General features: G+C 41.0%; 1 protein-coding gene across 1 annotated transcript in view; it reads left to right on the top strand.

Moving 5' to 3' along the window:
* The window catches only part of cntn4 (contactin 4), a 50,489-nt gene that overhangs the window by 32,831 nt on the left and 2,286 nt on the right, over window positions 1-15,372 (top strand). The window contains exons 12-21 of the mRNA XM_084705775.1: window positions 8,996-9,069; window positions 9,376-9,551; window positions 10,705-10,825; window positions 11,443-11,601; window positions 12,226-12,375; window positions 12,588-12,658; window positions 13,452-13,686; window positions 13,934-14,049; window positions 14,949-15,135; window positions 15,221-15,333. Coding sequence (XP_084561901.1) covers window positions 8,996-9,069; window positions 9,376-9,551; window positions 10,705-10,825; window positions 11,443-11,601; window positions 12,226-12,375; window positions 12,588-12,658; window positions 13,452-13,686; window positions 13,934-14,049; window positions 14,949-15,135; window positions 15,221-15,333 — 1,402 coding nt within the window. The remainder of the gene's footprint in view (window positions 1-8,995; window positions 9,070-9,375; window positions 9,552-10,704; window positions 10,826-11,442; window positions 11,602-12,225; window positions 12,376-12,587; window positions 12,659-13,451; window positions 13,687-13,933; window positions 14,050-14,948; window positions 15,136-15,220; window positions 15,334-15,372) is intronic.

Here is a 15,372-nt window from a genome sequence, read left to right as displayed (position 1 = left end):
TCTAACACCATCAGATGACATGGCATTTGAGTTTAGCTGCATCTCATTTTACGATTGACAGCACCCTAAGGTAGATCATTCCTAATCATATAGGAATAATTTCTTGAATCATTAGGTAGAACTAATAATGCGTGTGACAAGCTAAGAAGTATTAGTACAAGTCTGTATGAAGGAAAAATCTATATCAATTACAGCTATATTGGAGAATTGTCAGAGGTAAATGCCCAGGTGTCCTTATTTCACCATCGTCAGCCATCGGGTTTGTTGTCTAAGTGATAAAAAAGTCAACTCATTGCCATCTATTATTGTGCCTCGTAATTGCCCGTTAACCTTGACAACTTTACCAACAAAGGCATGCACTCAGGATTTGCCCTGATGTTTCAAAAATAGATTCCTCAGCTATTTTAGAGTTGAGCTACCTGCATCCCATGCTGTAGGTTGGGCTTCACGGAGCCCGGCTGTGCAGTTGGGCTTGATTTACGCGGCTGACAGAGCCGTTTCTCTCCAACACAGAGCTCTGTGGGGAACCTTTGGAAAGACAGCCTTTCAATTTATCTTGTGATGCCAGACATTTCCCACTATACACTTCAGGGTTTTAAAGCAGTCAAGAGGCATAGATCAACACTTGAAGTTAGGTCCCACCTCTTGTCCTGCTCAGAGGATATGGTGACCTAGCCTCTCCCCCTGAAGACGCTTCATCCCAGCCTCTCCCCCCTCTCCCCTCCAGCAGTGTTAGGAACAGCAACACTTTGATACAATTATGATTAGAAAAACCACCTGGAGGTAGGTCAACGATGGTCAGCGTGGAGTAGAAAAAGCAGCATTGTTTAACGCCTACCTTGCCTTATCTTTGAGTTTAACATGAAGGGAGCACACGGCCCGCTCACACGCGGCCTAGCACAAGCTGTGGAATAGGTTATCAGGCACTGGGAATGCTGTCGTTTTAGACTTGGATCTGACTTTGCCTGGCTTTACATTGAGGAGGGCTAGACACGGAGGGAGGGTTGCAGGGAGAAAGAATTATGTGCAGAGATGCAGTGGGCTGTGTGTGTAGCTCTCCTAAGCCGATGGTAATTATTTAGCAAAATCACCGTAAGCACGGGATGGCCTTTTTCCACACAGCCTCATAGCTGAGTAGTTCTGCTGATAGAATCTTAACCCTTATTTCCACCGCGAAGAGCACACACCTTAAAGCCTGCAGTCACACCATCAGTCAGGCCAGGGGTGAGAGCCGTGTGGACTAGAATTGAGAATGGTGTCATTTATGAATGCAAATCAGAATAGGTGGTATGATTTCAGATGACCCGATATGCATTAATTCACAAGTATGAATAGGTAGGCTATTTTCAGATATGTTTATATGAGACACCATTAGTTGCAATCACACAATTTATGCTGAGGCCTTTACTTCGAATGAAATGCAATATACATCAAAGTTTGGTTTTGAAAGGTTTCTCCTATTTTATTTGCCCATATGTCATATGTCATTTCCCCATCAAAAAACATAACAATTTGGCACATCAAACATTTTACAGACATTAAAGATCAAGACAGTTCTTGTGTCTTTGAATTATGAGAAAGTAAACCAAAATAATGTAACACAAACTGCACATGGTGTGTCTCAGAGAAACAGAAAAAATGAAGGAAAAAAATGTGTCTTCTTTATCCAATGTACATTCTCAATTTGCACTTCACAGTGGCAGCAATGGCTGCTTTGTGACAGATGTTATTTGTGTCTTTCATCTTGTCGCAGGACACAGAAGATCAACAGCGTCCACTCCCTTTCTCTTGGGCATGATCTTGTCCAGATACATTTTCTGTGTTTTTTGGATTACATGAGTGGGTTTGGGCTTTCCCCTCTTGTGTGGGAAATAATCGTCTCTCCTTTAGAGGTTTATTGCTGTGGCCATTAAACTTGTGAGGCTGAGATGAAAAGAGTGGCACTTGTGTTCATCTCACCTGTGAATTATTGATACATCCTCCTCCGCAATGTCTCTCAGGGACTGAGGTGGGAAGACTCTCCTGAGGTAGTGGGCAGATCAGACAGTTTGGACTTGCCAGGGAGGAGGCACAGGAGGAGGAGATGAACTGTAAGACGTTTACCTCAGTGTCATGTCGTGCCTTTCTTGAGCTGACTTTTATTTCACCTCAGCTCTTCTTCCATTATCTTCAAACTGGAAGCCAAGTACCAGTAATCCCTCTTTTTTCTTTGTATCATGTCACTAAGAAGAATATCCCACTAATATCTCTCTATAAAAGGTAGAATGCTTACGTTTAGTGGATGTCCAAGGACAATCTTGCTTTGCAAGAATCTTGACCCCCAGTAGGACCCATTGTGTTTCTTTACAGCACCTCTTTTACTCCCTCTACAGTGCTTCTTTTACAAGACACATAGCATATCAGTCACGTGATAGGCCCGTTGTGCTGTGGATCAGGGGATTGGGGATATACTGTATGTGTAGCACAGCATTCAGGTGCAGGTATTAGATAGTTATAAACAGGCATTGTTGTCAATTGAGTGCTGGATACTGTTCTATACTAGGTACTAAAGGTAGTAATAATTCAGGTCATGGCTTGTTCTAGTTAAAACAATGTTGTGCCCTATTTGTTGTCAGTTTGGGCTATGTGTAAAAGTCTCCTTGGATGAAATGTAGTTTTGGCCTCCTTGTGACTAAAATTAACCAACCTATGTATAGCTAATAACCTATGTATAGCTTCTGTTTTCCATGAAACATTCTGGATATAAATATTTTCAGACATATTCAGTATATATTCACAGAATACACATGTAAAATATGTATGTGCTCGCAGAAAAACTGTTAACTTAAATTGAATTTGAATGTAACAAATCAGAGCTTAAAACATTTGTACTATATTTAAATGTTTATATACAATTGGAAGTACAATACTTAAAATGTTGTATATTCACGTATCTTCTTTATAATGGTACTTTAGTGTAAATAAAGTCTTAGTTTTTTTACAGAATCCTTCTTCCTAGGTTTTTGTCATACAGTATTACTACTTTAATTCATGTCTCAGGATGAAGTTAGGGAATCCCATGGGCCAGTGAACTACCCCCAATTCAGCCCGACAACTGCTTTACTATATGAAACTCAGATACAAATTTCCAATTCATAAATTGTGATTGATAAGGGCAACTTTCATGAGAAAGTCTTGTAATTCTAATCCAAATTAGCCGTGCATGCCAGTGTTCACTTGAACAGGTTGTGTGGTCAGGACACATCTTATAAGTGGCTATACAGTGAAACTAATTCTATGGTGCCGGGGGCTTTCGCATATTTACACATTGCAGATTCAGCAGAGCGCTTCAGATAATTGGAATCCACCATGCTTTAATGAGTTGGTCCTCCACTTATTTCCCACAATGTCCTGCTTTCAAGGTTACTATTTCCATTTTTGCTTGTTGTAAAGGAAATGTCGAGTTTGCTTAAGGACCATTGACCTTTCACAGTACTAGTGGCCACTGTGTAAAGGCCATGTTGAGATGAAAGAATGGTTGTCCTGGATGTCTTGCAGTCATGTGGGGAAGGAATTAAAGTTGATGTTTGTCACATTTGTAAACCCTCAAAGCATAATTAGAAATATCAAAAGAATGCTGTCTTCATGTGATTTCCAAATAGTTTCTAGACAGTAGCAAGGGGTGTCATTAAAGGATCACCTTGTGCAAAGACATAACAACTGATTTTGAGGCCAATGGAACAAGGTGACAATTGATTATGTATTAGCTCCAATTGTAGATTGATATGGTATTGATATGTAATAATGGTCCAATAAACAAAATGTTTGCATTTCTATCTGCAGGATTACAATTCTAAAAAATGGGAACCTTCGAATATGGAATGCAACCCAGCAGGATGCTGGCCTCTACACGTGTGTCGCTAGAAATCAGTTTGGAGTGGCAAGTAGTTCGGGGACTATCATTGTTAAAGGTAATTATTTTTCATTTATATAGACATTGCCTTATATTTCTATGTTTAATTAAATTGATCATAAATGCAATATACAATTTTCTATTATAAGAATGTTCATCATTATTATGCCAAACTGAAGCCCTACCCACGGAGTATACAGTGTTGCCCATGTAATAAATCATGGAGAATAGTGACAGTGTCTTTTGCCCTGAACACTCATTAAGCTCTGAGGGAAGCTGCCCTGATGGCCTCTCTGTCTATAGACTGGAGAGAAGCCTGTGCTCTCTGTACTCAGCCAACTGGCCCACATGAGTAGACGTAAGTGCTGTGTAAAAGGCATGAGAAAGCAAGGCATGTTAGATCATCTGTTGGAGTCACCCTTAGGGACTCTGTATCACATTTCTGCTCTGTTGCTGTGACTTATTATACTTCATTAAATATAAATGAAAGGCAGGTGTAAGGTGCAGTGTATTGGGTGGCTTTGTTCTGTGCATGTAGCTGTTTTTCTGTTCCCTCTGCTGTTAAGGAAGGAAGTCTTATCCTTGGCTCACCCCGGGTGAATTTGCTGACATGTTCTAAGAACTTCAAACTTTCCTCAGCCTCTTATTCTCTGAGGTCCGGGTATTCATTCATGTTAAAAAGAAAGGTTGTTTTTCTTACTTGGTATGGGCACATCTATTGTATTCTTACACACTATTGCTGTTCTATGAATGCATAGTATAGAACTGTTGTGAGCCTTAGGAATTCATTTTTATAGAGCAATGAATTATTGGAGATAATAATGTACTCCTACTAAATGTCAGTCCCGCAGTTTTGTGTCTGTTTTTTTAATAGCCTGAAAAACAGTATTGTTTTTTGCTTACAGGGAAGCATTATTTGTGTGCACCCCATGCTTACAGTTTCACTGCATATACACTAGCGCTGTATATTCAAACCTTGAAACCATCTTGACGTCTAGTCAGCAACGTGGCAAACACTGTAAAGTTAGTATCCATTATTTAAAGGAGTATAACTGGTGTAAGTCGAAAACAAAAATGTAGTAGAGATGCTACAGTAAATAGAACGATTTAATACACTGGGAAAGAGTGGAAGATGACTCAATTGATCAAACTAAGCAGAGTTTAGAACAGAGGAATACAAATGCTATATGTTTTTGTTATCCCTTTAAATTTTAATGAAATGTCTCACATAGCCAAGAAGACAAACTGCTGTTGTATTGTATTCTGTCATGTTTGTTCAAAAGTTCAATCCATTAAGTTCACTTCACTCAAAGTTAGCAATCTCTAAAGCTCTTTGAAACAAAGAGCAAACAACTCTGCTAAAACAACTTTTGAAATATCTTCATATTTTTGAATTCCAAAGCGGTTGCCTTGGAAACCAGCATTTGCCTTTTGTGAAATAATAAAGCAATATTGATTAATTGACGATTGAATAGAGGAAATACACTTTGAAATGATGGTAGCCTACATAATATTAGACATAATAGCTTGCCATTGTTTTGTCCGTGCAAGTTCTCTTTTCTGTAAATCATCATTAACTGCATTTCCGTATCCTGATTAATAATGAATCATGTATTCCATGTATTATAGATGCCTGAAAGTCAGCAGTCAATGAAGAGGAGAGAGCTTTCTGTGCATCTTTAGTAACCATGGTTTTCTGCTTATGACTCGATCTCATTGCCATCTCTCTGCTAGTACAGGGAGTGGCCCAAACTAAGGAAAATAGATTGAAATGTGTAACTGAATAGCATTAAGGGAAATGAGCAGTTAATCGTTTGGAAATGAAGAACAGTATTTGACTTTCAGACAAAATGAGTGTTATATTATAGGCAGGGAGTAGAGTACCTAACTGGGTTCCTTTGACCATTCATCACACAGTGTGCTGTGAACAGTTTACACAACAGTTTTTCAAAACATTTCAATACCCCAGCATCTCAGTTTGCAAACAATGGTTATTGAAAGCCTGCAGATGACATGCTAGGTTTAGTATGATGCCCAACGTATACATGTCCAATCTAGATTTGAAGAAAATGGGTCTTGTGTATCTACTGCTTGTTAATAGCCTCACAGTTATCCTTTCATTATTCTTGGGAAAAGGAATTGGGGTTTTATTTGACATTATCTCTGAATGGTGTCCGTTCCATCTTAATATATGAAAACTGCATTCTTCAACTATTCTGTATATGATCCTCTGCTACTCTGTCACAATTGATAGTGTTTTGAAAATGGGATAGGGTAATTTACATGCAGTATTTCATTGAGGGCTGGAAACCTGTTCAGTTGGAGGAATTTCCGAGGCGAGAGTCACCCTTATGGAAGATGACAGGAGTTTATTTAAATTGACTGTGGTGATATGAATACTGAAAAATACCTGTCACAATGCATTCAGTTACCCTAGACATGAATAAACCACCTAGCAAACAGTAGAGGAGCAGTCACAACAGATGAGTCCTGCTAATGTCCCCATTATTCCAACACTGAGGGGATATTAGCAGATTAATCACTCTTGATTAGAAATGTACTCTCTGGATGTTGAGTAGCCTGCAGTGGAGGTGAAATTTATTAATTTAGAATTGCTTCCTAATTCCTACTATTACATCTGATCAATGGGCTCAAACCTCCCATTGGCTCCATATTGAGTTCCATCTTCGTCAGAGTATTTGATGCAATACATCTTGCCACACTGTCTGAGAAATATCAGTATACATTTTTGTCTATTTAATTATAACGTTACATTTTCTGTTGGAAGTAGTCATTCTGTCAACTTTCCTATTAAATCTCATATTGGCGTTCTTGGGCTGGCCTCAGCAGGACAAACATAACTCTGAAACTCAATGCAGCAAGGTGGCATTGGTCACTACCTTTGTGTGATTTGTCATGGCTGTTGAACAGAATTTGTCAGAATCATTTGTGTGGTGTCCTTTTACTAATGTTCTGAAATGAAGATATTGACCACTAAAGCACAGTTTTTTCAGCATTAGCTTTTCATCTTCCTAGATAGAATTCAAATCTATGAAACATCGTTTGGTCAATGATTTGAGCAGCAGGTGGCTGGTTTTATTGAGAATAATAGAGCACGGAGCAGCTGAAAAAGTATGCATGTGTACACAAGGTTTTTCAAAAAGATTCCTTTGAGGTTTGACCTTGAAATATATTTGTGTCCTTTGATGAATATGTGGATTTCCTTTGAAGGGACTTGTTTTGCTCTGAGTTGATAAACGGGTTTTTAATGAGTTTATCTCTAAACCCATCTTATAACTAGTAGACTATTTTGACAGTCACTTTATATTCAAAGATTGAAGATGGAGACAATCATCTTCAATCATTTTTTCCCAACAGTGGTTTGAATGTCCTACTACAATGTTATACAATTATGACTGCAATTACTGTACTGTCACTGGTTACTGTAATGACATTGCTTTTGACTTTCCAGTGAAGCCTTTTTGAACTGCTTGTGTTTCCCTTAACCCTGGTGGCCAACAACCCGGTCTGTGGATCTGAGCTGTAAGGGTTAAAATGTTCAGCTCTGTGAAATTCCTGAACCTTAAGACTCCTCAATACAATATGCATTATTCAAGTGCACACAGCCACCCTTGAGCAGAAGCCCACAGAGTATGTACACCAGAGAAGAGTACACATTTACACATCCCACCTAGGGCCATTAAACTTGGGAGGGAGTCTCAGTGGGTGTGGGCAGGGCGTCTTCGTCCTCGACTGGCTGTGCGAGCATTATTCATGATGGCTGCTGTTTGTGGGATGAGCCGCAGTGCTGGCAGAGTGAGGCGTGTCAGTGCTCTCTCCGCAGAGAGCAAAGCAAAAGATCCACATTCATTCAAACAAACAGCCTCGTCACTGACCTCTCACTTTATTGTGATTACTATGCAATTTCTCTTGTTATTCTACTTCTGGCCTGCCCAACCTCCCAGCAGTGCCTGCTATGCCGTGCAGTCTGTCAGCACGGTTATGTGCTCTCTATCTTGTCTATGATTGACCCTGCTTAGTGCGAGCCTGGCTCTTCTCTCTTTACAATGACGGTACATAACAAGGCATTATACATGATAGATATCAATCAAATTATGCTGACTTGCTCTTTGGGGGTTGTGTAACCAGCCTTAGCTATCCATACAATCTGTCACAGATGATGGAGTACAATAATAAGAGTTATATTCCCTTTCTTTTTACAATAGGTCCCTTTTGTCAGTCTCAGAATGTAAGTCGAAATAAATGATGAAGAATATTATTGGTAGACTGGAATCTGAGAACAAACACAGCATGTGAAATGTCATTTGAATATTTCATTGTGAGGGGCTAAAAATTCAATTGAAGGAGCCATGAAGGTTGAACCAAATGGAAATTCATACATTCTATGAAACCAGTTGCCTAACAACTGGACATTGAATAGTTCTTTTTTTCTCTCTCTCTCAACCTGATGAAAACACGGCTTTTGCACTCACCTTTTCCAAGGTACTTCCAGATCCATACACTTTTATACCATCTACAGTTCCTGCATGTGCCTTTTTATAATAATTTATGGATTCTATCTACTGTAGCTCACCATTCATCCTAGCAAAACGGACTAAAGCTTTAAGGCATCTTTTCATTCTGGATACAGCAATATCTACCAGCTGATAGCACTCCTCTGATATCAAAAACAGACTAGATAAATCACATTCTGAGTTGGGGGCATACAATGCAGGTATCGAATTCACTCTGGTTGAAGACTGCACTGCCGGCACTTTCTGCATGAATCCATGCCTGTCCAGGGATCATTTGCCATGGGTAATTTACTCTGTGCTCAGAGTGGATATTTCAACAGAGAACTTGCAGCACCCCCAAGAGGGGGAAGAGCACCACGCAGCATCCAAACAAAGCAGCTCGTGTTCTTCTTCTCCTTCGTCTCTCATCTTTCCCTCCCTTCCTCTTCCTGCACTGCTGCTCCCTCTGAGCAGGAGGCGAGGGACCTGGCTTCAGTCCCAGGTGAAACAACAAGTAATGCTGCAGCAGAGACTTAAGAAGAGGAAGAGCAGACACTCCTGTGGATTGTTTTCCTCAACGCTCGTTCAGGGAGTTTCAACAGCAGATTTGGGAGTTGCAGGCTGAAGATTTAGTTGACAGTGACACATGGAGCATCTCTCTAGGTATAGGAAGGAAAGCCAAATAGGGTCTCCACAGAGAACAGCTAAGGAAGAAGCCATCCCCTGGTACAATGGAGTAAAGTAGTTCTCGTCCAGGTATTGTTCATGGACCATTCTCCTTAGCAGGACCGGACACAATTACTGTATAAGACTGATGCTTAGATCATAATAGGAACAGTAAGAATCATCAGGAAGGTCCCTCCCCAAAGCCATTAGCAAAGCCTGCTAATGCATTGGGAATACCACTGAACTGTTGAACTTTGTGTTTTATCAGGTAATTGCCAATCACTAATGTATTTTGTCTTCCAGAGCCCACCATCATAACAACACTCCCCTCCACCCTGGACGTCACCGTGGGAGAGAGCATTGTCTTGCCGTGTCAGGTGTCTCATGACCCGTCCCTGGAGCTCAAGTTCACCTGGTTCTTCAACGAGCAGCTGATCCACTTTGGCAGCCACGGCGGATATTTTGAAAAAGTGGGCGGTGTAAGTGCATAAGCTCCTGAATATTTTCACCGTTCCAGGAACCTGCCGGGCTATCAAGCCTCCCATTTATAATCAAAGTGTCATGTCTGAGAAATGGTGCTGTATTACCACGGTTTTACACCATGCTTGTCAGAGGGACTGCAATGCATAATGAATAGTTAGAAACACGAATGTACTACAGAGTATTGAAGATTGCTTATATTTTATTTATGTTACTGCACTCTCTTGAAAATATGTCATTAAAGAGACATTGATTTTTCAACCTCTTCAGAAATTACATTGGAAGAGGTCAATAGGTGATGTTGGTGAAACATTGGTACATCAATAATGTACTTCTCTTCTTTTAGTGTAAGTGAGGTCATAATAGATACAGCTGCAGTGTAGGCTTTGTATTTATGGGCAGAAAAGTGCTGGCGGAGATTTATTTTAAACTCCAATGTACATCTAGCAGTGTATCCCACACTTCCTCTCCTTAAGCAGAGTTACAGTAGGAGTCCTTTTGGAAAGCTCACCTTCTGTGATGTGTTTGAACTAAAACAGCTCATTTACTGTGTATATTTGAGTTGAAATATCGTGCTTCAAAATATGAGAGTGCTGTTTTATTTTAAATCCCATAATTATCACTAAGGCATAAGAGTCTAATAGAAAGACATGCATTTACTGGATATTCCATATAAACCTCCAAAAAGTTCACAGTAATTGTGCCAAAGCTGTTGTTAAGTCCAATTTATCCCTTATCTTGAAGGCACTTATTACTATGCTGATCAACTCATAGTGTAGAAGAGAGATGGTAATTACAGAAAGAAATAACACATTACCGGTATGTTGAATATACAGTAAGCGTTGCTTGATTATTTAATTACCAAAATCTCTACTCCTTGTCTGAAACCAGGACATATTCAGTACATCAATACGTTAGTGTAGATATTTTTTTGTAAACCTGTTGGATTTCTGTTACCTTTGCAAGACAGAGCAGCAGATACAATACTAACAATAATGATAAGAAACACATTCCTGCTCTTATGTTGTTTTTTTGTATTACAAAAATGAACTGTGTGTGTGTGTGTGTGTGTGTATGTGTGTGTGTGAATGCGTGTCTGTGTGTGTGTGAATGCGTGTCTGTGTGTGTGTACCTATGTGTGTGTGTTGATAGCAGCATTCAGCTGGAGACATCATGGTTCGAAACATCCAACTACGACATGCCGGAAAGTACACATGTGCAGTGCAGACCAAAGTGGACAGTATCTCCATTGCTGCAGACCTGGTTGTCAGAGGTATGTACTTCTCTCACAGTCTAAATATTGAGGCAAGACTTCATTCACCTACTAGCAAATTAATAAATTTAATCATCCCTTAATACCAATGATTCTTTTAGGGATTCTATCTAATGGGCATGACATTTTCATTTTGTGAACAACTGTCTGTCTGTAAAGGTCATTGAATGCCACGGTCGGCATGGTTTGAGTGGTCATCATGGTTACATCATCCATGTAAAATAATATTTGAGATATAGCATTTATACAAGTCTATGCAACCTAAAATTGGAAAAGTGTCAAATGTCATTTTAGTGGACTTTGATCAAGCTCACACTTTTTAAAAATCTTTTGAAAAGATGAGTAGTGTCTCCCTTACAAAGAAAAATAAAATGTCTAATCTCATTAGATAACATAACTCCCCCAGGTTTTACACAAAAATCCCCTCAGCTGCTGCAGCACTGAAAGGTAACTTTGATAAGGGTACCACTGCTCAGCTTTTAATACCCTCCTCCTTAACACCAACTTTCTCTTCTCTCTGGTCATCTCCCCCCCCCCCCCCCCCCCGCTTCATCCCCATCTCTTCCGTCCTCTCCCTCTCCTTCTCTCCCGGCTCACTTGGCTGTACTATGTTTCAGGGCCCCCAGGGCCCCCCACCAGCATCCATGTAGAAGAAATCACTGATACCACAGCCGCCCTCTCCTGGACGCCTGGCCCAGATAATCACAGTCCAATTACCAGCTACACCATCCAGGCCAGGACACCATTCTCCTTGGGCTGGCAGGCTGTCACCACAGGTAGGCTCCAGCTCTCTGTCCAACCAGCCATGGCTTTAGCAAATCACATGGAGGAGGGGACAGTGTTCCACTCTCTTCCCCGGTGAGAATAATATGTGATTTTGCCGCAATGCCAAATGGCACTCAATTGTTCCGTGACCATTGGCCGATGTTACATCTGACCCGTGGGACTTTTAAAATTAGAGGCCCACTTATGGGCTGTAAAGGGACGTCTGTCATTTGATAGCATAGAAAAGAGCTTTTGATACAGCTGAAAGGGTGATTTTTCAGTAACTCGTCTGTAATAGGGGAGTGTGTGGTCATCAATGGCGTCTCAAATTCTTATATACATTAAAGTTACATGCCCTTCTATTTAAAATTGCTGTGTTATTCCTTTTGTACTATAAGCATAATCTCTCTATCAGAACTGATGTCATCACACATAAACTACTCTGGACTATGTGGCCCACCCTTGAGGTGTGTGTTTTGTCTTTGGTGTTTGAGTACACTGTGTCCTAGTGAGTGATTAGTCCTGTGTACCTGTGGAGGGGGCTCACCTGGGCTGTCAGCCTGGAGGACACTCTGCTGAATACTGTGGGCTCATACTGAGTGGTGGGGCGGCTTGCTGTGTGTGTTTTCTGCCAGTTCCTGAGGTGGTGGGGGGCCGTCGTCTGACAGCGACTGTAATAGACTTGAACCCCTGGGTGGAATATGAGTTTAGAGTCCTGGCATGCAACGCCGTTGGGACTGGAGAGCCAAGCAAGCCATCCAAGCAAGCAAGGACTAAAGAGACCTGTACGTATTCATGAGCACATTACCCCATGTATCTCCCCATCAATGCTTGATTAGTACGATTTGCTAATCAATAGTGTTTGTCATAATAATATGAAGCCAAGATGGACCTGGTATTGAATTTGTTTTCAATGTCCTTTCTGTCGAATGTGTAATGTCAGTTGTGATGGAGCTGTGGAGTTCAGCATGATTAAGGTGATCCTCTCCTTCCCCAGCTCCGAAGGTCACACCAGCCAATGTGAGCGGAGGTGGTGGCAGTCGCTCTGAATTAGTCATCACTTGGGAGGTAAGCAAGCCGTTACAGTGCAATAGTCCCTCAGCCGCAGAAGCTAGACGCCATTATTCTCAGAGGATCTGGGCCCTAGTTTCATTAATAACAGCAGACTGGCTTAATGTATGGCATTTTCATTTTTAAGAACAGAGAGGCAATAACTGCTGCTGTCACCCTGGGGAAAGAAAAATGCCTTTGAGGTTTTAATAAGATAATTAAACAGAATGGTTCTTCCAAAGTCACAAGCAACTTTTCAAAGATGGTCTTTTCCCTGATATTCTTTTCTTCTGTAAAGCCTATTTCATCAAAATATTTTCTCTGTGTGCTTGAAATTATTGACTGTTGTGAAAGTTTTGCTGAGTACATGTTGGTGTTCTAATTGAAGGGTTCAGTTAAAGAATAACTTTTGCTCAACAAAGTGTTCATTTAGCCTTGAATCTGAAGTTACCTCAGACTATGTTATGTTTGATGTGCCAGCAGATAGCTACAATGTCAGTGTGGTTTTTATTGCTGATTACATAGAGACGCTACAAATGTTGTTTGTTTAAAATGTCTCCCATTTACGAGCAATGACCCTGCACCACTTTCCCTGGTTTAAAAAACCCCTTTCTGGGCCATTTATCTTCAGGGACCGTTGGTTTATAGAATAAAAGTCACAATAAATATGTGATGTATGATGTACTTTTAGCCTTAACAATAGCTGAATAGAGGTATCATGCTGAGGGAGTTGTATTATTGATGAGCGTGTGCATTCATGCACCCCCATTGTATGTGTTTGCGTGTGTGTGTGTGTGTTTGTTCCCTACAGCCTGTTCCTGAAGAGCAACAGAATGGGGGAGGGTTTGGCTATGTGGTGGCCTTCAGACCATATGGGGCCACTGGCTGGATGCAAGCTGCAGTGCCCTCTCCAGAGGCATCAAAATATGTCTTCAAAAACGAGAGCATCCAGCCCTTCTCCCCCTTCCAGGTGAAGGTTGGAGTTTACAACAACGAAGGGGAAGGCCCATTTGGACCCGTCACAACTATCTATTCTGCAGAAGAAGGTGGGTCAAATGATGTCATGGCAGTCATATTGTAGCACTGTCATGTCAGTCTCCAGCATGGATTACTACTGAAGAGTTGTCTCTGCAGAGTGTCTGTCACAGAAACTCTCCAGCCCGTGCACTCCTATCTGCATCTGCAGATGGCTCTTCCTCTGAAGCTTTCATGAAAGCGATGGACTCACTTTAAGGGTCATCAAAGCAGTCTTTTACTTTTAAGTCCCTCTAAGTCTTTTTACTTTCACTCCAGAACCTGGCCGAGCACCTACCAGAATCCGTGCCAGGAGCTTGTCTGCCTCGGAGATTGAAGTTTCATGGAAAGCCCTGCCCTGGAACACCAGCAAGAGAAGAGTCCTCGGTTATGAAGTAAGCAAATAACTATTTTTATTTTTTTCTCCATCTATTTGAGTGTGTGTGTATGTAGTGTGTGCATGTGTGTGCATATGCGATTATAAACACATACATATTGTGTACTTTTATGGCTGTTGCCAACCCTTGCGCCATAAGCATAAAACATCTACTGTAATAGCTTTCTGCATATAATTATAATAATGCAGATGTAGCCTGGTCACGTCTTTGTGTTTAGTTTAGTTTAGTTTAAGTGCTAACTGTTACTGTGACTACTCTGATTGATCTGCTTATGAAATGCTCTGGAGAAAATAGTGCATAATGTAGGCCATCATCCATTTCTCAAAGTTGGTTCAAAGAATGTGTCTTTGTGCTTGGTTGGTTCATTGTCGTTTTCATTCTGTGGTCATTTAAATTCAATATTAAGAACACAGATCTCATTTTCATCCACAGAATGCCTAAAGTGATAGAATTATGATTTGTTGACCATTCAAAGTGTAAACAGTAGAACCATGCCTGAGCAAATATTTCCTATGAGGAAACACATATTATATTTGTGCTGTCAAGCATGGAGGCTGTTTCAGACAGGACATAGGGGTGACAATGGAAGTCTGTTCTCAGACAACCTGACAGCTGGGAAATGTAGCACATACTGATATGGCTTTGACCATGCAATTTAAAGTCAGCCTTATTTCTAGGGCTAAGTAACCAGAACCAAAGTATCTTAGCCGTGATAAGCTGAGGGTACACGAGGCGACAGCATCTGGAAGTAAAGCTTATTTTATACCAATTTACGGTGCAAGTGAACTCCCTGCAGTTACAGTCCATTGAGAGTGTGTACTGTAGAAGGAAAATTGACTTTGCAATGTCCTGTCCAGCATTCATCTTTGTGGTGGTTCTGTGTCCCTTTGTCTCAGTTGAGATACTGGGAGACTCAAGAAAAGGAAGACACAGCTAGCGTGCAGAGGACAGTGGGGAACCAGACATCGGCCATTATTCGTGGGGTAAAAGGAAGCAGTGTGTATTACGTCACAGTCAGGGCGTACAACACTGCAGGGGCGGGGCCTCCTAGCACCACTGTCAATGTCACCACCAAGAAACCACGTAAGCATGGAATCTGATTATGGCCAGGGTGAGCTATTACGTTCTAACCTTTTGATTCTGATGGTCGTGTATTTCTGTTTCCCAGCCCCCAGCCAGCCGCCGGTAAAAGTCATGTGGAACACATCGAATTCCAAGATAATTCTGAACTGGGAGCAGGTCAAAGCACTTGAGAACGAGTCTGAGGTCACCGGGTACAAGGTTAGAGAGCCCTGCAAAGATTAGCCGGAAATGGTGCTT

This window comes from Hypomesus nipponensis, chromosome 9 (genome assembly GCF_054491055.1).
Source record: "Hypomesus nipponensis isolate SF chromosome 9, ASM5449105v1, whole genome shotgun sequence".
Lineage (NCBI taxonomy): Eukaryota > Metazoa > Chordata > Actinopteri > Osmeriformes > Osmeridae > Hypomesus > Hypomesus nipponensis.
Note: the sequence above shows the minus strand (reverse complement) of the source record. Positions and strands in the feature narration are given on the sequence as shown.